Source organism: Pelmatolapia mariae, linkage group LG16_19 (genome assembly GCF_036321145.2).
Source record: "Pelmatolapia mariae isolate MD_Pm_ZW linkage group LG16_19, Pm_UMD_F_2, whole genome shotgun sequence".
In the NCBI taxonomy this organism is placed as follows: domain Eukaryota; kingdom Metazoa; phylum Chordata; class Actinopteri; order Cichliformes; family Cichlidae; genus Pelmatolapia; species Pelmatolapia mariae.
The window spans coordinates 17637501-17654184 of record NC_086241.1 but is presented as its reverse complement, the minus strand read 5'-3'; the positions used below and the strand labels follow the sequence as shown (position 1 = coordinate 17654184).

The window sequence follows — 16684 nt, the reverse complement described above, 5'->3', positions numbered from 1 at the left end:
TTTGCAATGACGTTTTGTAGCAAAGGTTTATTCTTGATCCACCAAACAGTAATATAAACAGTTCAGTTTGACACAGCACAGTGAAAGATGGGTGCCCTGAGAGCAGCCTTCCTGCGCCCGTTTTCTTTTCTTTAATGTTCACTTTTAAGACAGAAAAATCTACCGTTTGCTTCAGTCCAGCAGCAACACTGATTTTGGGACAGTTGATTCCTGAGACAAAACTGGTTCATTGTGGAATTGAAACAAAAAACACAAAGAAAAACTGTAGAAGTACAGTGAAGTTGAAGACTCATAACATGTAAACATATTGTAATAACTTAAAATCCCCTACCATCCATAAACCGTGACCTTAAGTGTGCAAATGAGGAGTTTTTCATCCGTAATATTAAAGTCTCGCCTGAGGGATGTACCACAAAGCAAGATGAATGGGCTAGAAGAATGATGACACTAAAGACGAAGATTTCAATGTCACAAAGGTAGCTCTCTACTTACAATGCACTCCTTACCTGCTCACAGTTTTGACAGTTCTGAATGACGGGCTGCTGTAAAGAGTGCCATGTTTTCACAAGTTTTTAAAGAATGACATAGACGCTCTGCTGTGGGATTACTGTGTTATATATAAACCCACAGAGATGCACATTAAAACAGTAGCAGTAAACCGGCAGAATCCACATAGAGTCAACTGATGATGCGCAAAATGCATAAATATCCTTACGATTGGTTCTGATTTGCTGCCAAGTCAGTTTTATACTGTTGGTATTGCAGTTATTTGATTATTGGTTGACTATTTATCACAGTGAAAGCTCAGTCAATAACAGTAATGTAGGTTTTAACAAAAAGTCAAAATGATAATCACCTCCTTCATTCCACAGTGGTGGTAGCCATGTAGTTACTTCAGTGGGTACTTAAGTAGTACTTGAATATGTGTATATGATATATAAATCAGAAAAATCAAACAGAAATAAATACATCTTTTAAAACTGGTGTATAAAAAAAAAGTTTCCAGGCTTTTGTGCCAATATTAAAAATGTAACCTATTTTCAATTTAATAACTATTTTACTGGCTAAGGAAGTATTTATTTACCTTTACTGAAGAGTAGCAGTGCTCTGCTTTCAAAATCATGAAAGAACATAACTACAACAAATATACCTGAAATAAACTGCATGCTGATTATGCAGGATGGCCCTTTTCAGAATTATATACATCCTATTAACTGATTAATGTTTACATCAGTTTAATGGTGCAGCTGGAGCTAAAGATTACTGTAATTACTTTATTTAATGCAGGCTACCTTAATTCATTCAATAAAAGATAATTTATTGATTTATTTGCAAATTAACGTGTACTCAAGCTTGAAAATGTAGAGAAGAGCATCTGCAGTAGTAAAAAGGAGCCAACCCCTGCCTTTGGAGAACACCCCAATCTTGGCTGAAGTGAGTTGGTCCATTTTCTTAAGTGTGGGCCCGGGCCTGAAGCCTAAATAAAAGGGCCTGGGCTAACAAATAACATTTACAGCCACTGTCATCACACTCTGATTATATCTGATACAGGCTTTAGCTTTTATGGTGAGCTAATGCAAAGAAAAAGCCTTGTGATGTTAAACTTGCTTCACAGTACACCCCTCCTGGCTGCTGAACTAAAGTCATATGTTACACCACACTCTTTTTTTTTTCCTGCCTGGCTCTCAGTTGTCTCACAGCGTGTGCACGGGACACGAAGATGGCAGCAGTTGTACCGCTCTGCTTTTGCATTTATTTTTAAGCTAAATGTTTTTCTTCACCTCTCCAGGTTGAATGTGGGCTTTAACTCAAACACTGAGATATAACTTAAGAAACAAGTTAATACTTTTTACCATCTAACGAGGGAATACTTTTTCATCACATGGTTAAAAAAGAATTTTTGGAGTTGAGAGAAAACATCAAAAGAACAATTAGTGATTTAAACAACTTTTTACAGTTTCTTTTTTTGACATTACACGTTACCTTAAATCATAGAAAAGAAAAAAACAACGGTTTGCACTACAGAGGTGAATGCATGGCTACACCTGAGGGGACAGAACTGATGACAGAGCTACATGTGCTTGGGACAAAGACTACACCTTCACCCACCTACGATCCATGTCGCAGTCTTTGAAATACAAGAGCAGCATAGTTTGTATACTGATATTCGATGTTTGCTATGGTTAAAAAATGTATTTTATCCCCCAAAAATAATGTAAAAATAATGCCAATAGCTGAAGATACACCCCCTGTCTTTGGACTAGCAGCTGACCAAGCTAGAATTTGTAACTTAAAGCCTGGGCAGATAACTTTTCTGGTATCCAGAAAAACCTTTCAGTGTGTTGTCATTTCCGTGGTCTGAGAGGGAACTGGACTGGAAAATCTAGGCAGGGACAAAAGACTATGACCAATTACAGGTCTTTTTGGGCCAGGTAATAAAAGTAATATAATATAATGAAGGATAATTCTTCCTTCAGAACACGCTGTAGATCACTGGGTGGCAAAAAAAGGAGAGGGGACTGCTGCAGGAGAAGCGTTGTTTCCTAAATGTCTGCTGAGGGGAGCTTTACATTTCAGGTGTGTAGATTCAAAGAAGTTTAACACTTTTGTTTTTTATGTAACAACTTAAAAAGCAATTTTAAAAACTTCCATTTGGCAATTCAGTCATAATGTTTTCATAATTATAAATTAAGAAGATGTAAAAGTAGCTTTTAAAATTTTCAAAGAAAGGTTAAATTAGATTCGTAGAAATGTGCCTTTGCTAATTGAATTCTTTGCTCACATTATCAGTGTAATAAATGCCCACTGTTTGTCCTTCAACACATACCTAATAAAGCCCCTTACTGGCCTCACGCTTTTACTCTCTGTTTTCGCTTCATTTTTCAGGAACCACTTACTTAACAAGATGTGTCTGTAGTGCTCAGCACACCACGAGTTCACGGCTGGCAGTTAACAATTACATCACGTGTTGATTCTCTAAGATGTACCGAGCGCAGAAGCAGGTATGGCATCTGAAAATATCACATCCTCCTCCAGCTGGGGATGTAACACTCCATGGCTATGTTTAGATGGAACTGTCTGTCTTCAAGCTTCACAGGTGGCCTGTGTGCAAAAGGTGCCTGCCTCCTTCCTCTTCAGCGTGGTGCTGGCAGACACTAAAGTTCATCACGGTGGTTGTCTGCTGTGCAGAGGGTGGAGGGGAGAAAGTTGGAAAGAAATGCTGAGAATGATCACAGTGGTAAGAGAAGGGGTAAGAATAACCATGCAGAAGAACAGAAAGACTTTGTAGCCCTATAAATATATCATTAGTAACCTTTTTTATGTTGTGAGGCAGCAGGAATCTGTTTTTGTGTTGTTGTGTCTTCCTGTTCCTGGACCCGTCTCAGCAGCTCTTTGATCTCCCTGTCATATTCAACCCACTCGGGCACAATCCTCGCTGCAGCCACCAGCTTGGGTTCCTTAGTCATTGGGTTATTGCACTAAACGAGAAAAGCAGATAAAAACACATCAGTCATGCCGCCAGTGATGCTCTCTCCCAACGAGTCAGATCGTCATTCTTAGCGCTGTCTGTGACAGGCATTTAAACCTAATTTGATTTCCAATTCGGTTAAAAGGACATTAGGCTATGTCTTGTGTCTGAATTACCAAGTAGTGACCTATACTACAATGAAACAATACTTCCTATTCCAGTCTACTGGAGCCTGTCCAGTAATTCTCTAAATTAGTTTAGGACGCTGCAGGATTGCTCCTCGGCTGCTTCCTAAATACCAATGCCTCATGGACAATTGTGGCAGTGAGGATGCTCTTGCATTTTAGAGCTGTAGCAGCTGCAGCACGCTATCACAACAAATAAAGCAGATAATAAGGCGTATAATGTAGCACAGAGATATTTTTCAATTAACACAAAAAGAACTTAAAGAAGACACTTGTGGATTTTACAATCTCAATAAAAGGAACAATTTCATTTGAAGCTGAATTTTTCAGCAAAGACCGTGTGTCCCGCTTAGCCTCCCACATTATTATTTAGTATTACGCAGTCAAATCTAATTGCTGTGCGACTCACCAGGTCTATAGTCTTAGCAGTGGTTTTAGAGGTATCATCACACCATGTCTCACACCACAGCCACTCCTGAGGAAGAGACTTGATGGCTACCTGGTGAATCATGTTGTTAGGAAGGTCCTACAAATATCACAAAACGAATTAAGTCTTGAAAGAGCAAACTCTGCAACACGTAATCCAACAGCACTATGCCTGAGTTATATACCTGGTCCAGGTTAGACAGACTGTTTGGGTCTTGGCTCAAGGCTTGGTACTGGCCTCGTAATCTGTCCCCGGCTGCAATTTTACGGAACTTCTTCAAATCGACTACATATAAGGCGCTGGAAGAAATATGAGCGGAGAGAGAGAGAGAGGAGACATGGAAAGCAGGTGTTAGAAATCCATTTCCTGAAAGGGGAAATCCCACCGGAATGAAAAAAAAAGGTAAATGAAGATAAATACCCCAGCCGCATTCACATTATTGTACCTGACACACTATATTAATAAACCCAGAGGTGCAGAATATGTAGTTTCACTTAACACTTATTAGATTTAAGTCTCCCAGAGGATATTCAATGCCTCGTGTTTTTCCTGGTCTCACTGATCATCTCTCATCTTTGATGCTTTTGTCCTGCTCTTTGGAGCTTAGCACCACGCTGGTATCCAATCAAGTCGCTGTGGTTTTCTGACTTTTCTTGTTCCGACACTATCAGTCGGTGGTGAAGTGAAACGTTCTGCTCTCTGTTCATCCACTGGCTGCCTCGCTGTCTGATTAGCCATCACACTGACAGAAGGAGAATTCAATAGCACAAGCCTAGCAAGGAGCAGAACATTGTATTCATGACAGTGATTTATGATTTTATATGTGCCATGACTGTATACAAAAATAAAGCACTTAACTCTAAGCCCACCTATGTAAACGGCTTCTCACTATAAGTTAAATGTTCAGTTCTAAGGTGTATGACACCATATTAATCCATGGCATTATTTATTTAGCAAAAACACTAAGCCAATTGTGGAAACAGTGTGCATAGGAATTAACAAAATGCAGTGGAGGAAAAGACATCATCAGTGATCTTAGAGAAGCAATTGTTGCTGTCCATCAATCTGGGAAGGGTTATAAGGCCATTATCAAACAATTTAAAGTCCATCATTTTACAGTGAGAGACATTCGCAAGTGGCAAACATTCAGGGCAGTTGCTGATCTTCTCAGCAAAATATAAAACATCAGAGATCAAATGATTAGTAGAAGTTTACCTGATGTGGTACTTCCTGTGTCCCAGATGTGACGCCCAATATCCAGTTTTCCAGAAACGATACCCTTCCATCTCTCTGCGGCTATCACAAAATGGTGTGTAGCCATAAGGAGCACCCTCCAAGTTTAAATCCCTCAACTCTTTCAAATCAGCCCGAACTATCTGCAACACGCAGCGAAGACAGACTTTGGTAAGCAGCCAAAGAACAGATGACACTTCAAAAAGTCTCACTTTCAGTTGCACACTCCAATATAGCGGTTTCCTACGTCATTTCAGTTTGATCTTTACCTGGTCGGCATCCACAAAGATGATCTTGTCCACAGCTAAAGGGAATAGAACATCCAGGAAGAGGATCTTATATCCCCAGATAATCCTCTGCTTCTCAGTCTGCTGGTGGAGCCAACGGGGCCACTTGTACTGCACTAACTCATACTGAAAGCCGTATGACTCTGCCATGTGAGAGATGGTCTCCTGACCACAGCAAAAATGAAGTCCAGAGGTTAAATTAATGAAATACAAAAGCTGTGTTTGCCTAGCGAAATATTTATGTGATGTAGTAAAGATTTACTTTGAAAGAAGGAGATAGGTAATTCTTGAGAAACCAGAATTTGACAGGTGTTTGTGTATGCCGAAGCACAGACAGCATCATTATTCTGAATTGGAGACAGAATGGGAAAAGGTTAAGTTTGAGGATCAGGGATAAGAGGAACACAATGCGTAGCACTTGAAAAGGAAGTGCGTGTTTGGAAAGTAAAACTGACCCACCTCAGAAAACGCTCATACAGATGGCCCGAGGCCACAGAAAAAATGTTCAGAACGTCGTCTTTTTTCTTCTCTCCATCATCCTTCTTTGAGCCACCACCTGTGATGCTGTAAATGAGACCATAATACACGAGTCAGTTGTGTTTGGATGGATGTGTGTTTTTCATAGAGTGACAATAAATCAAAACTAAGCCAACAGCCACCATGCTTTTGTACTGCCAGAGGTAACAGCAGCTGTAACAGCCATCAGAAAACACTTTCAAACAAACCATGCAACACGATGCAACACGCCGAGATGATTTATTCAAATAAAATGATAATAATGGGGATGGAAATGCTGTGGAAATCAACACATTTGATATGATTTTCAGCTCCTGCTGGCTCCCAACAAGAGGGCTGAAATAAAGTGTTAGAACAGACCCAGCAAACATTTAGTCAGCTCTTCATGTTTCCATCCCCACAACATTAACGGAGTCCACGATACAAAGTGAACGATTCATTTGAAAAGCAAATCACTTAAGATCTATGCATAGATGACCTGCCTTAAATGAGAGCATCGTGTCATAGGATTGACGACTTTGGCAGTGATGACACAAATACTTCTGGCACCATTTTTATGATTCAAGCTGTAAAGTGTAAGTGCACTATTACTATTCACCGGTGCAATTTTGACACAGTGCCACTTCAAAAGAAAATGGGTTATAATGCAAAAACGAATTATCATACATTATAGTTAATTGTGTTAGGGCTTGGTTAAAAATCAAGCCAATCACATCAGTGTCCATTATCCCCTTTAAAAGCAACAGTCTTCTTCATGTAGAAAGTCTGTGGCCGCTTTTCCTAAGGAGAGACTTCCAAAGAAACATGCAGACTTATCTATAGTAGCTCTTTTAATTATTTTTTTGTAAACACATGTTTCCATTGCTTCCAGATTTGATTGAAATTATGATCCTCACAGTTTATTTAAACCTTTGTGTTGTTGCTTTATACAGATTCATTTCATAATTAAAACTGGGATGGTTCAGGTGCAATTATATAAGACCCCTTTTTAAAGAATTATCCACATGGCCGTTGCCCTACTACCCTGGTGTCGCTGGATGAGGGTACACAGGAAGAATGGCCCTGAAGGAATATCATGATTACAACTGAATGATTTAAATGACTTACATAATTTTTTAAGAAATGGAAATTTAACTGAATCAGCCTAGTATGGGAATGAGTACTCTATTAATTGCATAGCAGATGAAAAAAAATCTGTATTGTTTGTTGGACACAGGTCTCTCTTGTAAATGAGAAACTGAGACTACCTGTATAAATAAAGGTTATATAATTTAATTAAAAAAAATAAATCAACAGTCTTTTAGAAAAAACTAGTAGCTTTTCAAATGTGAAGACAGAAGATCAGAGTGATTTTGTAGAGTAATGTGGAACACACATATGAAGATAATGCCGAGCAAGTCAGCACATTACCGTTCAGACAAATGTTAGCTTTTTAATTAACTTAAATGTAAAAGAACAGATAAAAATCGACGAGCTAAAATATTTATATGCTGAGATAAGGGCACAAATGCAGGAAAAATCCAAAGTAAGGACACTCTCCGCACTTGGGAATGCATCAACATACCCTAACCGCTACTAAAGAGCAGTGGTTCATGATGCAAGGCACATTTAGCGGACAGAAATCAGGACTTGTGCTGGAGGGTAGATGAGTCTGCAGTCAAACTGTGTCCTTGTCTGTAATAGACTGCTGATGAGGGAAGGAGTGTCTCTCCCACACTCAATCACAACCACAACCTCAGCCCCCAGGCTTCAGGAAGACACCAGTGAGTGAGAGGGAGGTGTGAAGGGAGGGGAGGGAGAATACAGTTTGTCCCTGCATGTCCTCTAAAACCAACTCTTTCAGGCACATCTAACCGATAAGAAAGATATACCCACAAAACACAAACTCAGTGATGGCCCTTTATTTATTTATTTTAAATCTGTAGTTCTGAAAATAATGTGCCTGCACTCCTCTTCAAGATAAAGTATGACTCTTGATAGTTGAACAGTTGGCTTCTGGGTAGTCACCACACATCGGTGGGATCTGGGGAAGCCGACTGCCTGCCATGACTAAGCCAGGCATTATGAAGGGCCTCCAGCACAACAACAGGGTTCCCAAGATAAGCAGCTTTGGAGGGTCAGGTGAGAACCTGTTTGGCTGACTCACCCAAGATAATCTGGATCTCTGGAAGGGTCCACAGAGCTCTGTATAAATCCTGAGCTGTGGACAACACCAACTGGACAAAGCTCTACTTCTGTTTGCCCTCTGCCTATTTAGATTGAACAGGGTCTTTCGACATTTACCGAGTCATTCATTCCCCCCATTGTAACTACTAATATACCTATATACACGTGCAACACACCATGACAGGTTAAAAATAACATTCAGTTTCTCCATTATGGAGAATCAATACATTTGCCTTACTCAATCTCAGTATATATAGAGCAATATAAGAAACCCAATAACAAAGATTTCAGTAAATAAATACATGGAAAACACTTTCTATTCCGGCTATCTGGATTCAGTTTAGAAAAACAATGACACAAATGTGCTTTTTACAGCACCCTTCACCTAAAACCCAAACATCTCCCTCAGGTAACATCAGCGCTGCTCTCTCTCACACCCCATGTAGCCCAGATGCTTGGTATTTCTAAGAGCAGCATAACGAACACTGCTAAGTTCCTCAGGCTGGGTAGAAACAATTACTTAATTTTTTCCATGCTAGAGACAAAGGGCAGAGGCAGCTAAATGAGAAACTCCAAAAGAAACAAAGAGAATACACAAGAATGTGGGGGGGGGGGCCCATTTGCACTCAGTCCTGTTATTGCTCTAAAGCGATGTTACTTTAAAAACAATCAAAATCTCTGTTACTCAGACTTCGTGATGCTTGCTGACATGAATGCATCTCACTGTTTCTTTGGGAGATTGGGAAAATACATCGTCTTCAGCTTTTTACAATGAATCTCTTGAACTATTTTAAGGATATAAATGAGGTAATGCTTTAAGGCCACCGTTACCATTAAATCGACTATCTTTTGGTAAAATCACAAACTACAGCGTCTTTGATGAAATCTTCGGATTTTAACTTTGTAATATCTGAGCTATTAAATAGCTGCCCTCTGCTGCTTCTTGTTTGTGGGTCTTTCTGACTTCAGTAACTGAAAAGCTGTTCCACTGGGCTGAGACAGGTGACTGACCTGGCCATTAAAGAATATCCAATTTTCTTTGCCTTAAGAAATTCTTGGGTTGCTTTTGTGGTGATAACAGTCATTACCAATTTATACTATAAAGCACTGAGTGATAAGTTTTGCAGCAATTTGCTGAATCCAATCAGAGAGTAGAGTCTGTACACTTTAGAATTCTATCATCATGCATAAACACTATTCCACTGGCAGCCACACATACCTATGCCAAAGCATTGCCTCCACCATGTTTGACAGATAATGTGGTATCTGGTGTTTGGCATGCTGCTTTGCTCCTTCTCCATACTGTTCTGTATCCTTCATCTGGCCTTCCTGCTCCTTAGGTTTACAACCTTCTAGTCAGGCCTCTGTATTTGCATTCATGAAGGTGTCTCTTGATTCTACTACTTGATTTGGTTAGATGTTCTGAAGATACTTTTCTCTCTGGACTTTCTATCAAGAGTTCTACTGAATAGCTAATAAATACAAGCTCAACACTTTGAATCAACTCTAGATGTTAAATTAAGTTTTGAATATTACGATAAATGGCCTCACTTGACAGTTTAACTGCTCCTCAGTCGATTGCCCTCCAAAATGAAGTACTATGCATAAAAAAGCTTTCATTTTTAAACAGTTAATGCAAGATTTTTCCCATACCTCTTGAATTAATATGGAAGAACTGCACTTCAGTCACATCTTTATTTTATAATAGTGATGTATGAGGCAAGATTACAAAAGAAAAAAATAGTGTTACTATCCAAATAGTAAAGGACTCGACTGTTTATTGTTATAATGGTGGAAATTCACATTAAACATGTTTAAAAGTGTCAAATGACCACTTCAGTATGTGTACAAGTAATTCATGTGAGCCAAAACTTGAGGCTTCACGCTGGCTCTTAATCCTCAGTTTCAGACAGATGTTTTTTCTACTCTTTGCTCTGCAGGATGTTAATGAGAAGAGATATCCTCTTTTATGGACAACAGGCTTCTAATAGACTCAAGACTTGCCTGTCCTAGTTTTGAAAGGAGGAAAGAAAGCACTCTCGTCTACAAATGCAACTGAATTTTAATTTTAGATATATACATTACAGCCACTTAAGGGAGATTTTTTCCCCCTAGAAACCATCTTATTAAGCATTTTATGTAACATTTTAATGCTATGGGTAATGTCATTTGTCATTATTTAAGTATAAGCCTATCATGGGATAATAAATGCAACTAAGTTAGAAATGGTCTTAAGAATCCATCCAGTTCAATTTGTTTTATTATTTAGCAGCAGTGATCCTATTCCAAGCACCCCTGCCAGCACATCAAGGACATGCTAGATCATTCATTGGTACTTCAGTTATAACTCTGACTGCAAGTACTTTTTAATGGCAACATTTTGCTACACTTGATAATACAAAAACACCCCAGGATATAGGGCCCACAAATAATATCTAGACCCGATAAGCACTATACAATCCAATAGCAAATACAGCACACTACTGAATGTGAGGTTCCAGGCATAACAGATCCAGCACTGTGGCGAAGAAGTCCACTTAAGCAACAAAACTTCCCCACACTCCTATCGTCTTTCAGCAGGAGAGCTTCTCCACTCATTAATTCACTCTATTTTTTAAGTATAGCAGCAGGTATAATGTCATCACAAAATAAATCATTAATGAGTCTCATTTAGTCTGATGCTAGAGCGCAAAAACTCAATAACAAAAGATCACAAACGATGACATCAGACAAGCTGTTTCTTTCTGCCAAACTCTGTCAGGGTTTAACCACCTGCTCAAAGTGCACCAGCTGAACTTCAGTCCCCATATACCATCTTCTCCAGTGCTTCTATCAGAGGCTGAAGTAGGCTAAGCATAGTGAAATACCATCCAACATGAAATATGAAAGCACTACAACATGAAGTTGCTCGGCCAAGGGCTTGTACGCATCTGTACATGGAACTTGCACATTTCATCATGGACGATTTCAGAGTTTGATTCCAGATCTGGTGCTCTTCTTAGTTATAATACAATGGGTACTGCTCTTCTGCTCTGTTCCAGCAGACAGGTGACATACATATTCCCAGAACAAGGAAAAAAAATCAAGCTACACACTCCTACTTTATGTTACTTATGTCAGCAAAACAGGATTTGTGATGAATCCCGTAGCACTGTTTATGACTATTATTTCTGATTCTGAACAATACAGCTTAATGCTGTGTGTGTGCAGATATATGCAAGTGAACACAGTAAAAAAAAAAAGTTGACCTTGCGCATGAATACAGGCTACAAAGTACCTCATGACTTGCCGAAATCGTAGGAAAAAAAAATCATCACATGAATAAACAAATGCAAAAAAAGAAGAAAAAAACCCTCTCTACAGTATTACCATTAGAATAGAATATCACGACTGATTCCCATTCATTACAATACTTATGAGAGTAGCACTAAAAGCGACCAATAAACACTGCATGCTAATGAGTATGACGAGAGGTATTAGGTGTTAAATGGTTTGCAGCAAAACTGCCTACCTTTTCTCAAATGTGCTCCAAACACTTCACACAGCAAGCATTAAGTGAGGAGACAGGATCACACAGTTAGGAAGGATTTGGGGGGAAAACACACAAATGCACACACATACCTACAGAAGCACATATTTTTTGCAAGACTAGATCTTACAGCATAATATTGCAGTCTGGATCCAGGGGAGGAGTAAGATCTCCTGAAACCGCAATGTATAATTGACAAATGGAAGGTGCATCAGCACATCTATCAATCCATCAATGAGTGCACAGCTGTTACTGCCTGTCAGCTGGAGAAGGGCTTTAAACCTCCTAAAGCCAACCAAATATAAGCTGTATTTGAAGAGGAGATTACGCACCTTGCTATGGACTCCCATATGCCTTTGCTTTCACTAGCTTCACTTAAAAGATCTTCGCCAATCTTGTCTGCCTTTTTCTGCACCTATAAATATAAAATACACAGAAAATAAAACAATACTGGAAAATATTTTAGCATGGGTTATGTAAAATTGTTTTGACACCATTAATTTGTAATCAGTCAATCCTAGGCACATCTTAGAAAACTTCCAGCTCTAATTTCTTTATATTTGGTGAGAAAAATGAGAAATAGCTGCAGGGACTTAACGAAATGCACATACATACATTGGAAATATTTGTACAATTTTAACAGGCTTGAAAGTCAATATTTGGCATGACCACCTTTATTTTTCAACACAGCGGGAACTCTCTCAGGCAAGCTTTCTTGTAATTTCTTTAAGTAGTCTTCAGGAATAGTTCTCCAAGCTCTTTGAAGGAAATTAAAAGCTCTTCTTTGTATGTTGGCTGTCTTTTTATTTTCCATTCTCTCTGAAGATGATCCCACACTGCTTCAATAAGACTCAGGGCTCTCAGGAGGCCAATCCATGACTGATAGTGTTCCACTGTGTTTTGTTCAGGTATGTTTTTACTTCATTGGCAGTGTGTTTGTTGCTCATTGTCATGCTGAGAAATGAAGCTGTTGCCAGTCAGATTCTTTCCAGATGGTACTGCGTGGTGGATCAAAACCAGACGGTACAACAACAGTGCCTTGAGGCAAACTGTTATTATGATTATGGGACCAGATGCATCTCTGTGATCCTGTCACTTTTTCTTTTGTCATTCAATTGTCAAGTTTCCTCAACTTTTTTTAAGAGCACCCTGCTTAGACCATTTAAAAGTCTGACTCCTTGGAAGCAAAATATAAAGAAATAAGAGGTGGCTCAAGACTTTTGTCCAGTCTATTTTAGCTTGGATTGTGTTAAGTTGTCTTCACACCATTAATTTGTGATCCGTATATCATAGAAAACTGAAGAAAAGCATTTTCAGTGTGACATTTACAGTAGCACATCCAATAGGAAACACACTCACCCTGACTTTGATGATCTTACTATGGAAACTGTTCAGCACAACTATAACATCACCGGCATCTGCAGGTGAATCAGTTCCATCATGCCTGAAAAAGTGGATAAAGAGTGAGAAAATGCTAATTGTTACTGAGAGTTTTAATACTTTTTTTTATTTGTCAAACAATCTGCAGCTCACAGGTATACATGTAAAGAATTTAGACTTTAACGTAGAAATAGACATACATTCATCAACAGTCATAAGTCAAGTCTCTGTTAGACAAAATAACAAACGTGTTTAAATAAGAACAATAAAATTAACATTCTTAGGATTTAAATCCCTGTTTTTAACACTGCTACTGCAAAGTGATCATTCAAGCTTATAATCTAGAAGTTTTGCTAAGCTGAAAAATGTGAAACTCAAATACACAGAAATACATTTAAAGCATTTGTTTTTCGCTGATTTTGTGTTCAAAGAACATTAGAACACCAGAGCTAATATTTCAAGTAACGCAATCAGTCTAAGACCTGTAGTGTTTCTGTTGCATACATTTGATCATTGACAGAGACTGCTTTACATGCTTCACCCATGGAAATAACACATGAAGGAGACAACAGCTGCTAATGGACCGACAGTGTGAACACACACTTAAAAGCAAATAGTGGGACAGCTGCCAGGGTCACACTCTGACCATATTCATTACCCTCCATCATCATTAAGAATCACCTTACCATTATTTTACCCATCACTACTTCCCAGCCTTGCTCTATATACTAGTAGATTTAATGAGAAAGTCTGTGCAGTATTGATTCCGTAAAACAGCCTTTCAATGTAATTGTTTTAGGACTGATTTTCCCAGCACAGAATGTGTTTTGGCAGGCAGAATCTGCCGGGCCTAATGGTGAAACACCAGAGAGCAAACTTCAGGCGGAGATGAGCAATAGGCCATGATGCACTACAAGCCATTACAACCTCAATGCTTACTAAAGGCAAAAATCTAACCTTATCACTATGATAAATGCCCCTCTCTCATTGGAGCCAATGCACCCCCTCCACTGCTCGTGCTCAAGTGCTGCTTGTATTTTGCCTCTTCTGCTGTCAACGGTGCAAGTCAGTCTTTAGGGCTTGTTTTAGAAAGCACGAGAGATCAATCTGTATCCCTGCTCTGAGAAGAAGAGAGCTGGCCATCTCATTCATCGCTGTCAGAGCGAGGCGTCTTGGCAGCACGGGTGGAAGAGGAAAATTCACACTCTGGGACTGGAGAGCGCAGACACTCCCACTAGGCTCTGATCGGCCACCTAACCAGAGCAGAGTGCCGCTAACCACAAGAATAATGACACTGCCAAGGTGAAAAATGACATCACCTCTTAGCTTCACCTGGAGGATTGGGGGATAAATCTTGGTTGTCTGAAATGATTCGAGAAGAACCGAGGGCTGTATGTGTCCTAAATCTTATGTGAGGCTAGCCAGAGAGAAAAGTATCTGTGATTGTAGGGACATCTGGACCAGCGCACTAGAAATGCCCATACAGACTCGCATACACAGTTGGGATTACCACCACTTTGCTGTAAGGCACTGCCACTTTGTTATGTTACGAAGTAAAAAGAGGTTCCCTTGAAAAAAGAAGAATTTGATTTATTTTAGATCAAACTGAAAAGCGCAAAAAGCACATTTCAAGTGCAGAATTCAAAGAATGCAAGGAATGAAAAAGCTGCATTTGCTAGATATTTATCCAACAAACCAAAGCAAAGTAATGTTTTTATTTATCCAGGAAAATTAGACAACCACAGCTCGCTCACTTTAGTATGTGGAGCCTTTGACTCCTACGCCATCCTAACTAAAACACATTCTGCTGCTGATATTCTGTTGTCTGAGGTAGATGCCATGGCAGGTGACCAGCTGAATCATCTCTCTACTCTGTCTTCTCTTTAATAGCAACCCTTTCCTCCTACCTGTCTCTCTCAGCTCAACGCTGAGCAGAACTCTGAGCACTCATCAAAACCTTGCGTTGCTACAATGTCAGCAGTGGTCCACGTTGCCATAGTGATGGGTTTCATAGCTACCAGAATGAAATGGGGAGTTAGCTGAAAGCAACTTTGATGTTGAGCTATGGATAAAGGTGCCCAATAAACATGACTTATTTACTTAGATAACTTAGGTCTATCTAGAAATATCAGGACTTCAAAACAGTTTTTATGCTTGTGGCTCTGTACCCACCAGACAAGATATGCATAGGCATAGGATGTTTAGAAATTGTACAAATGAACATAAACATGAATAAATCTGGTCCTTTTTCCTAGTTTTGTGTCTCCAGTGACTGAAATGTAGTTCGGGTTGAGAACAGGTGACTGACTCTGCTATTGTCAAACAAATACTGCTACACTGAATTTGCAGTAAGTTTTAAACCTGGTTTTAACCTTTACTCTCCAGTACTCTCCTTATTGTGGTAGACTACAGTGACCTGCACTGTGGAGTGCAGCACGCAGTAGGATATTGTGAAGGATTTATTATTTGTCACAAATAGGACCCTGGAATCATCTGGGCTTTTTTGAGAGCTCCTTTGATGGCATGTTAACTGTTACCTGCTTAACTGATGAAGAAATAAAAACAGAGGAGAACTCACGTTAGGATTTGATAGATTTCTTCTGATCTCCCTTCACGTAATCTTAGGATCCAGGCTCCAGGATTCGCTTTCAGCTGGAAGTATCCCTGTTTTGGTGGAAATGGTCTTAGTAATGGCAATTAAAATATGATTCATTCTCAATCCTAGTGAAAAGAAGCTATGCTTCTGGACTTAACACAGTGCAAGAAAATTTGGGTTGTAGTATAAAAGGTTGCTGACCAGGTTAGCCATGACAATGGTGTCATACATGAGCGGGTCTCGGCTCATGCCCAGCGTAAATTGAAGTCCACGAGGAGGCTGGCCAGTTGACAGGTCAAAGCAGTGGCCCTCAAGCAAGAGGTGCTCCAGTTCAAATTCTGCTGCCACAACCCTGTTCACCTGGAAAGAAAAAAACAAACAAATTACAGAGCACTAAAATAGATGGGGGGGGAAGCACCTTGGCGCTACCTAAATGTGGGAATGATGAGATCACTGGGTAGTAATGACTCAGCATTACAATACCTCCTGTAAATGGATGTTATCCAAGTCATACGGGCTCCGGACTGCCTGCACCATCCAGCTCTCAGGTGTGATCATATTAAGAGTGAGGAGCGGAGTTTCTGGGAGCTCCATGAAGCGGGCAACTGGCCCTGGAGACACTGTGTCATTGGCCAAGAAAATAACATCCGGCTCCAAGACAAAGCGGTAAAAACTGCAAAGACAAGCAAAATCAAGATAAGGGCCATTCCATAAATTTCAGTTCAATACATATCATTAAACAAAAAAATAAATAAACTGACCTCAAGATCAGCTTATTTCATTTTCTGTACAAATATTTCAGCCTATTATGAGCATCTTGTAATTTTACAAGTCCTTTTTTCAAAACCTTTTAGTCCTCAAAACTTAAATATATATAAGACAGCCACATGGCATTT

General features: G+C 39.5%; 1 protein-coding gene across 7 annotated transcripts in view; it reads right to left on the bottom strand.

Annotated features, from left to right (window-relative positions):
* Positions 1 to 7: 7 nt before the first annotated feature.
* uggt2 (UDP-glucose glycoprotein glucosyltransferase 2) overlaps positions 8 to 16684 on the bottom strand; it is a 43132-nt gene continuing 26455 nt past the window's right edge. For 3 of the 7 annotated variants that reach the window (XM_063497952.1, XM_063497953.1, XM_063497957.1), the window contains 14 exons: positions 16272 to 16461; positions 15990 to 16148; positions 15771 to 15856; positions 13172 to 13256; positions 12145 to 12227; positions 11795 to 11818; positions 6061 to 6165; positions 5864 to 5948; positions 5584 to 5766; positions 5297 to 5457; positions 4266 to 4380; positions 4064 to 4180; positions 3314 to 3479; positions 8 to 3181 (listed from right to left, as the gene is read on the bottom strand). In XM_063497952.1, coding sequence (XP_063354022.1) covers positions 3156 to 3181; positions 3314 to 3479; positions 4064 to 4180; positions 4266 to 4380; positions 5297 to 5457; positions 5584 to 5766; positions 5864 to 5948; positions 6061 to 6165; positions 11795 to 11818; positions 12145 to 12227; positions 13172 to 13256; positions 15771 to 15856; positions 15990 to 16148; positions 16272 to 16461 — 1585 coding nt within the window. In that variant the 3' untranslated portion in view covers positions 8 to 3155. Of the gene's footprint in view, positions 3182 to 3313; positions 3480 to 4063; positions 4181 to 4265; positions 4381 to 5296; positions 5458 to 5583; positions 5767 to 5863; positions 5949 to 6060; positions 6166 to 11794; positions 11819 to 11942; positions 11986 to 12144; positions 12228 to 13171; positions 13257 to 15770; positions 15857 to 15989; positions 16149 to 16271; positions 16462 to 16684 lie in introns of those variants that run through there. The other 4 variants (XM_063497958.1, XM_063497959.1, XM_063497954.1 and 1 more) reach the window with 3 other exon arrangements.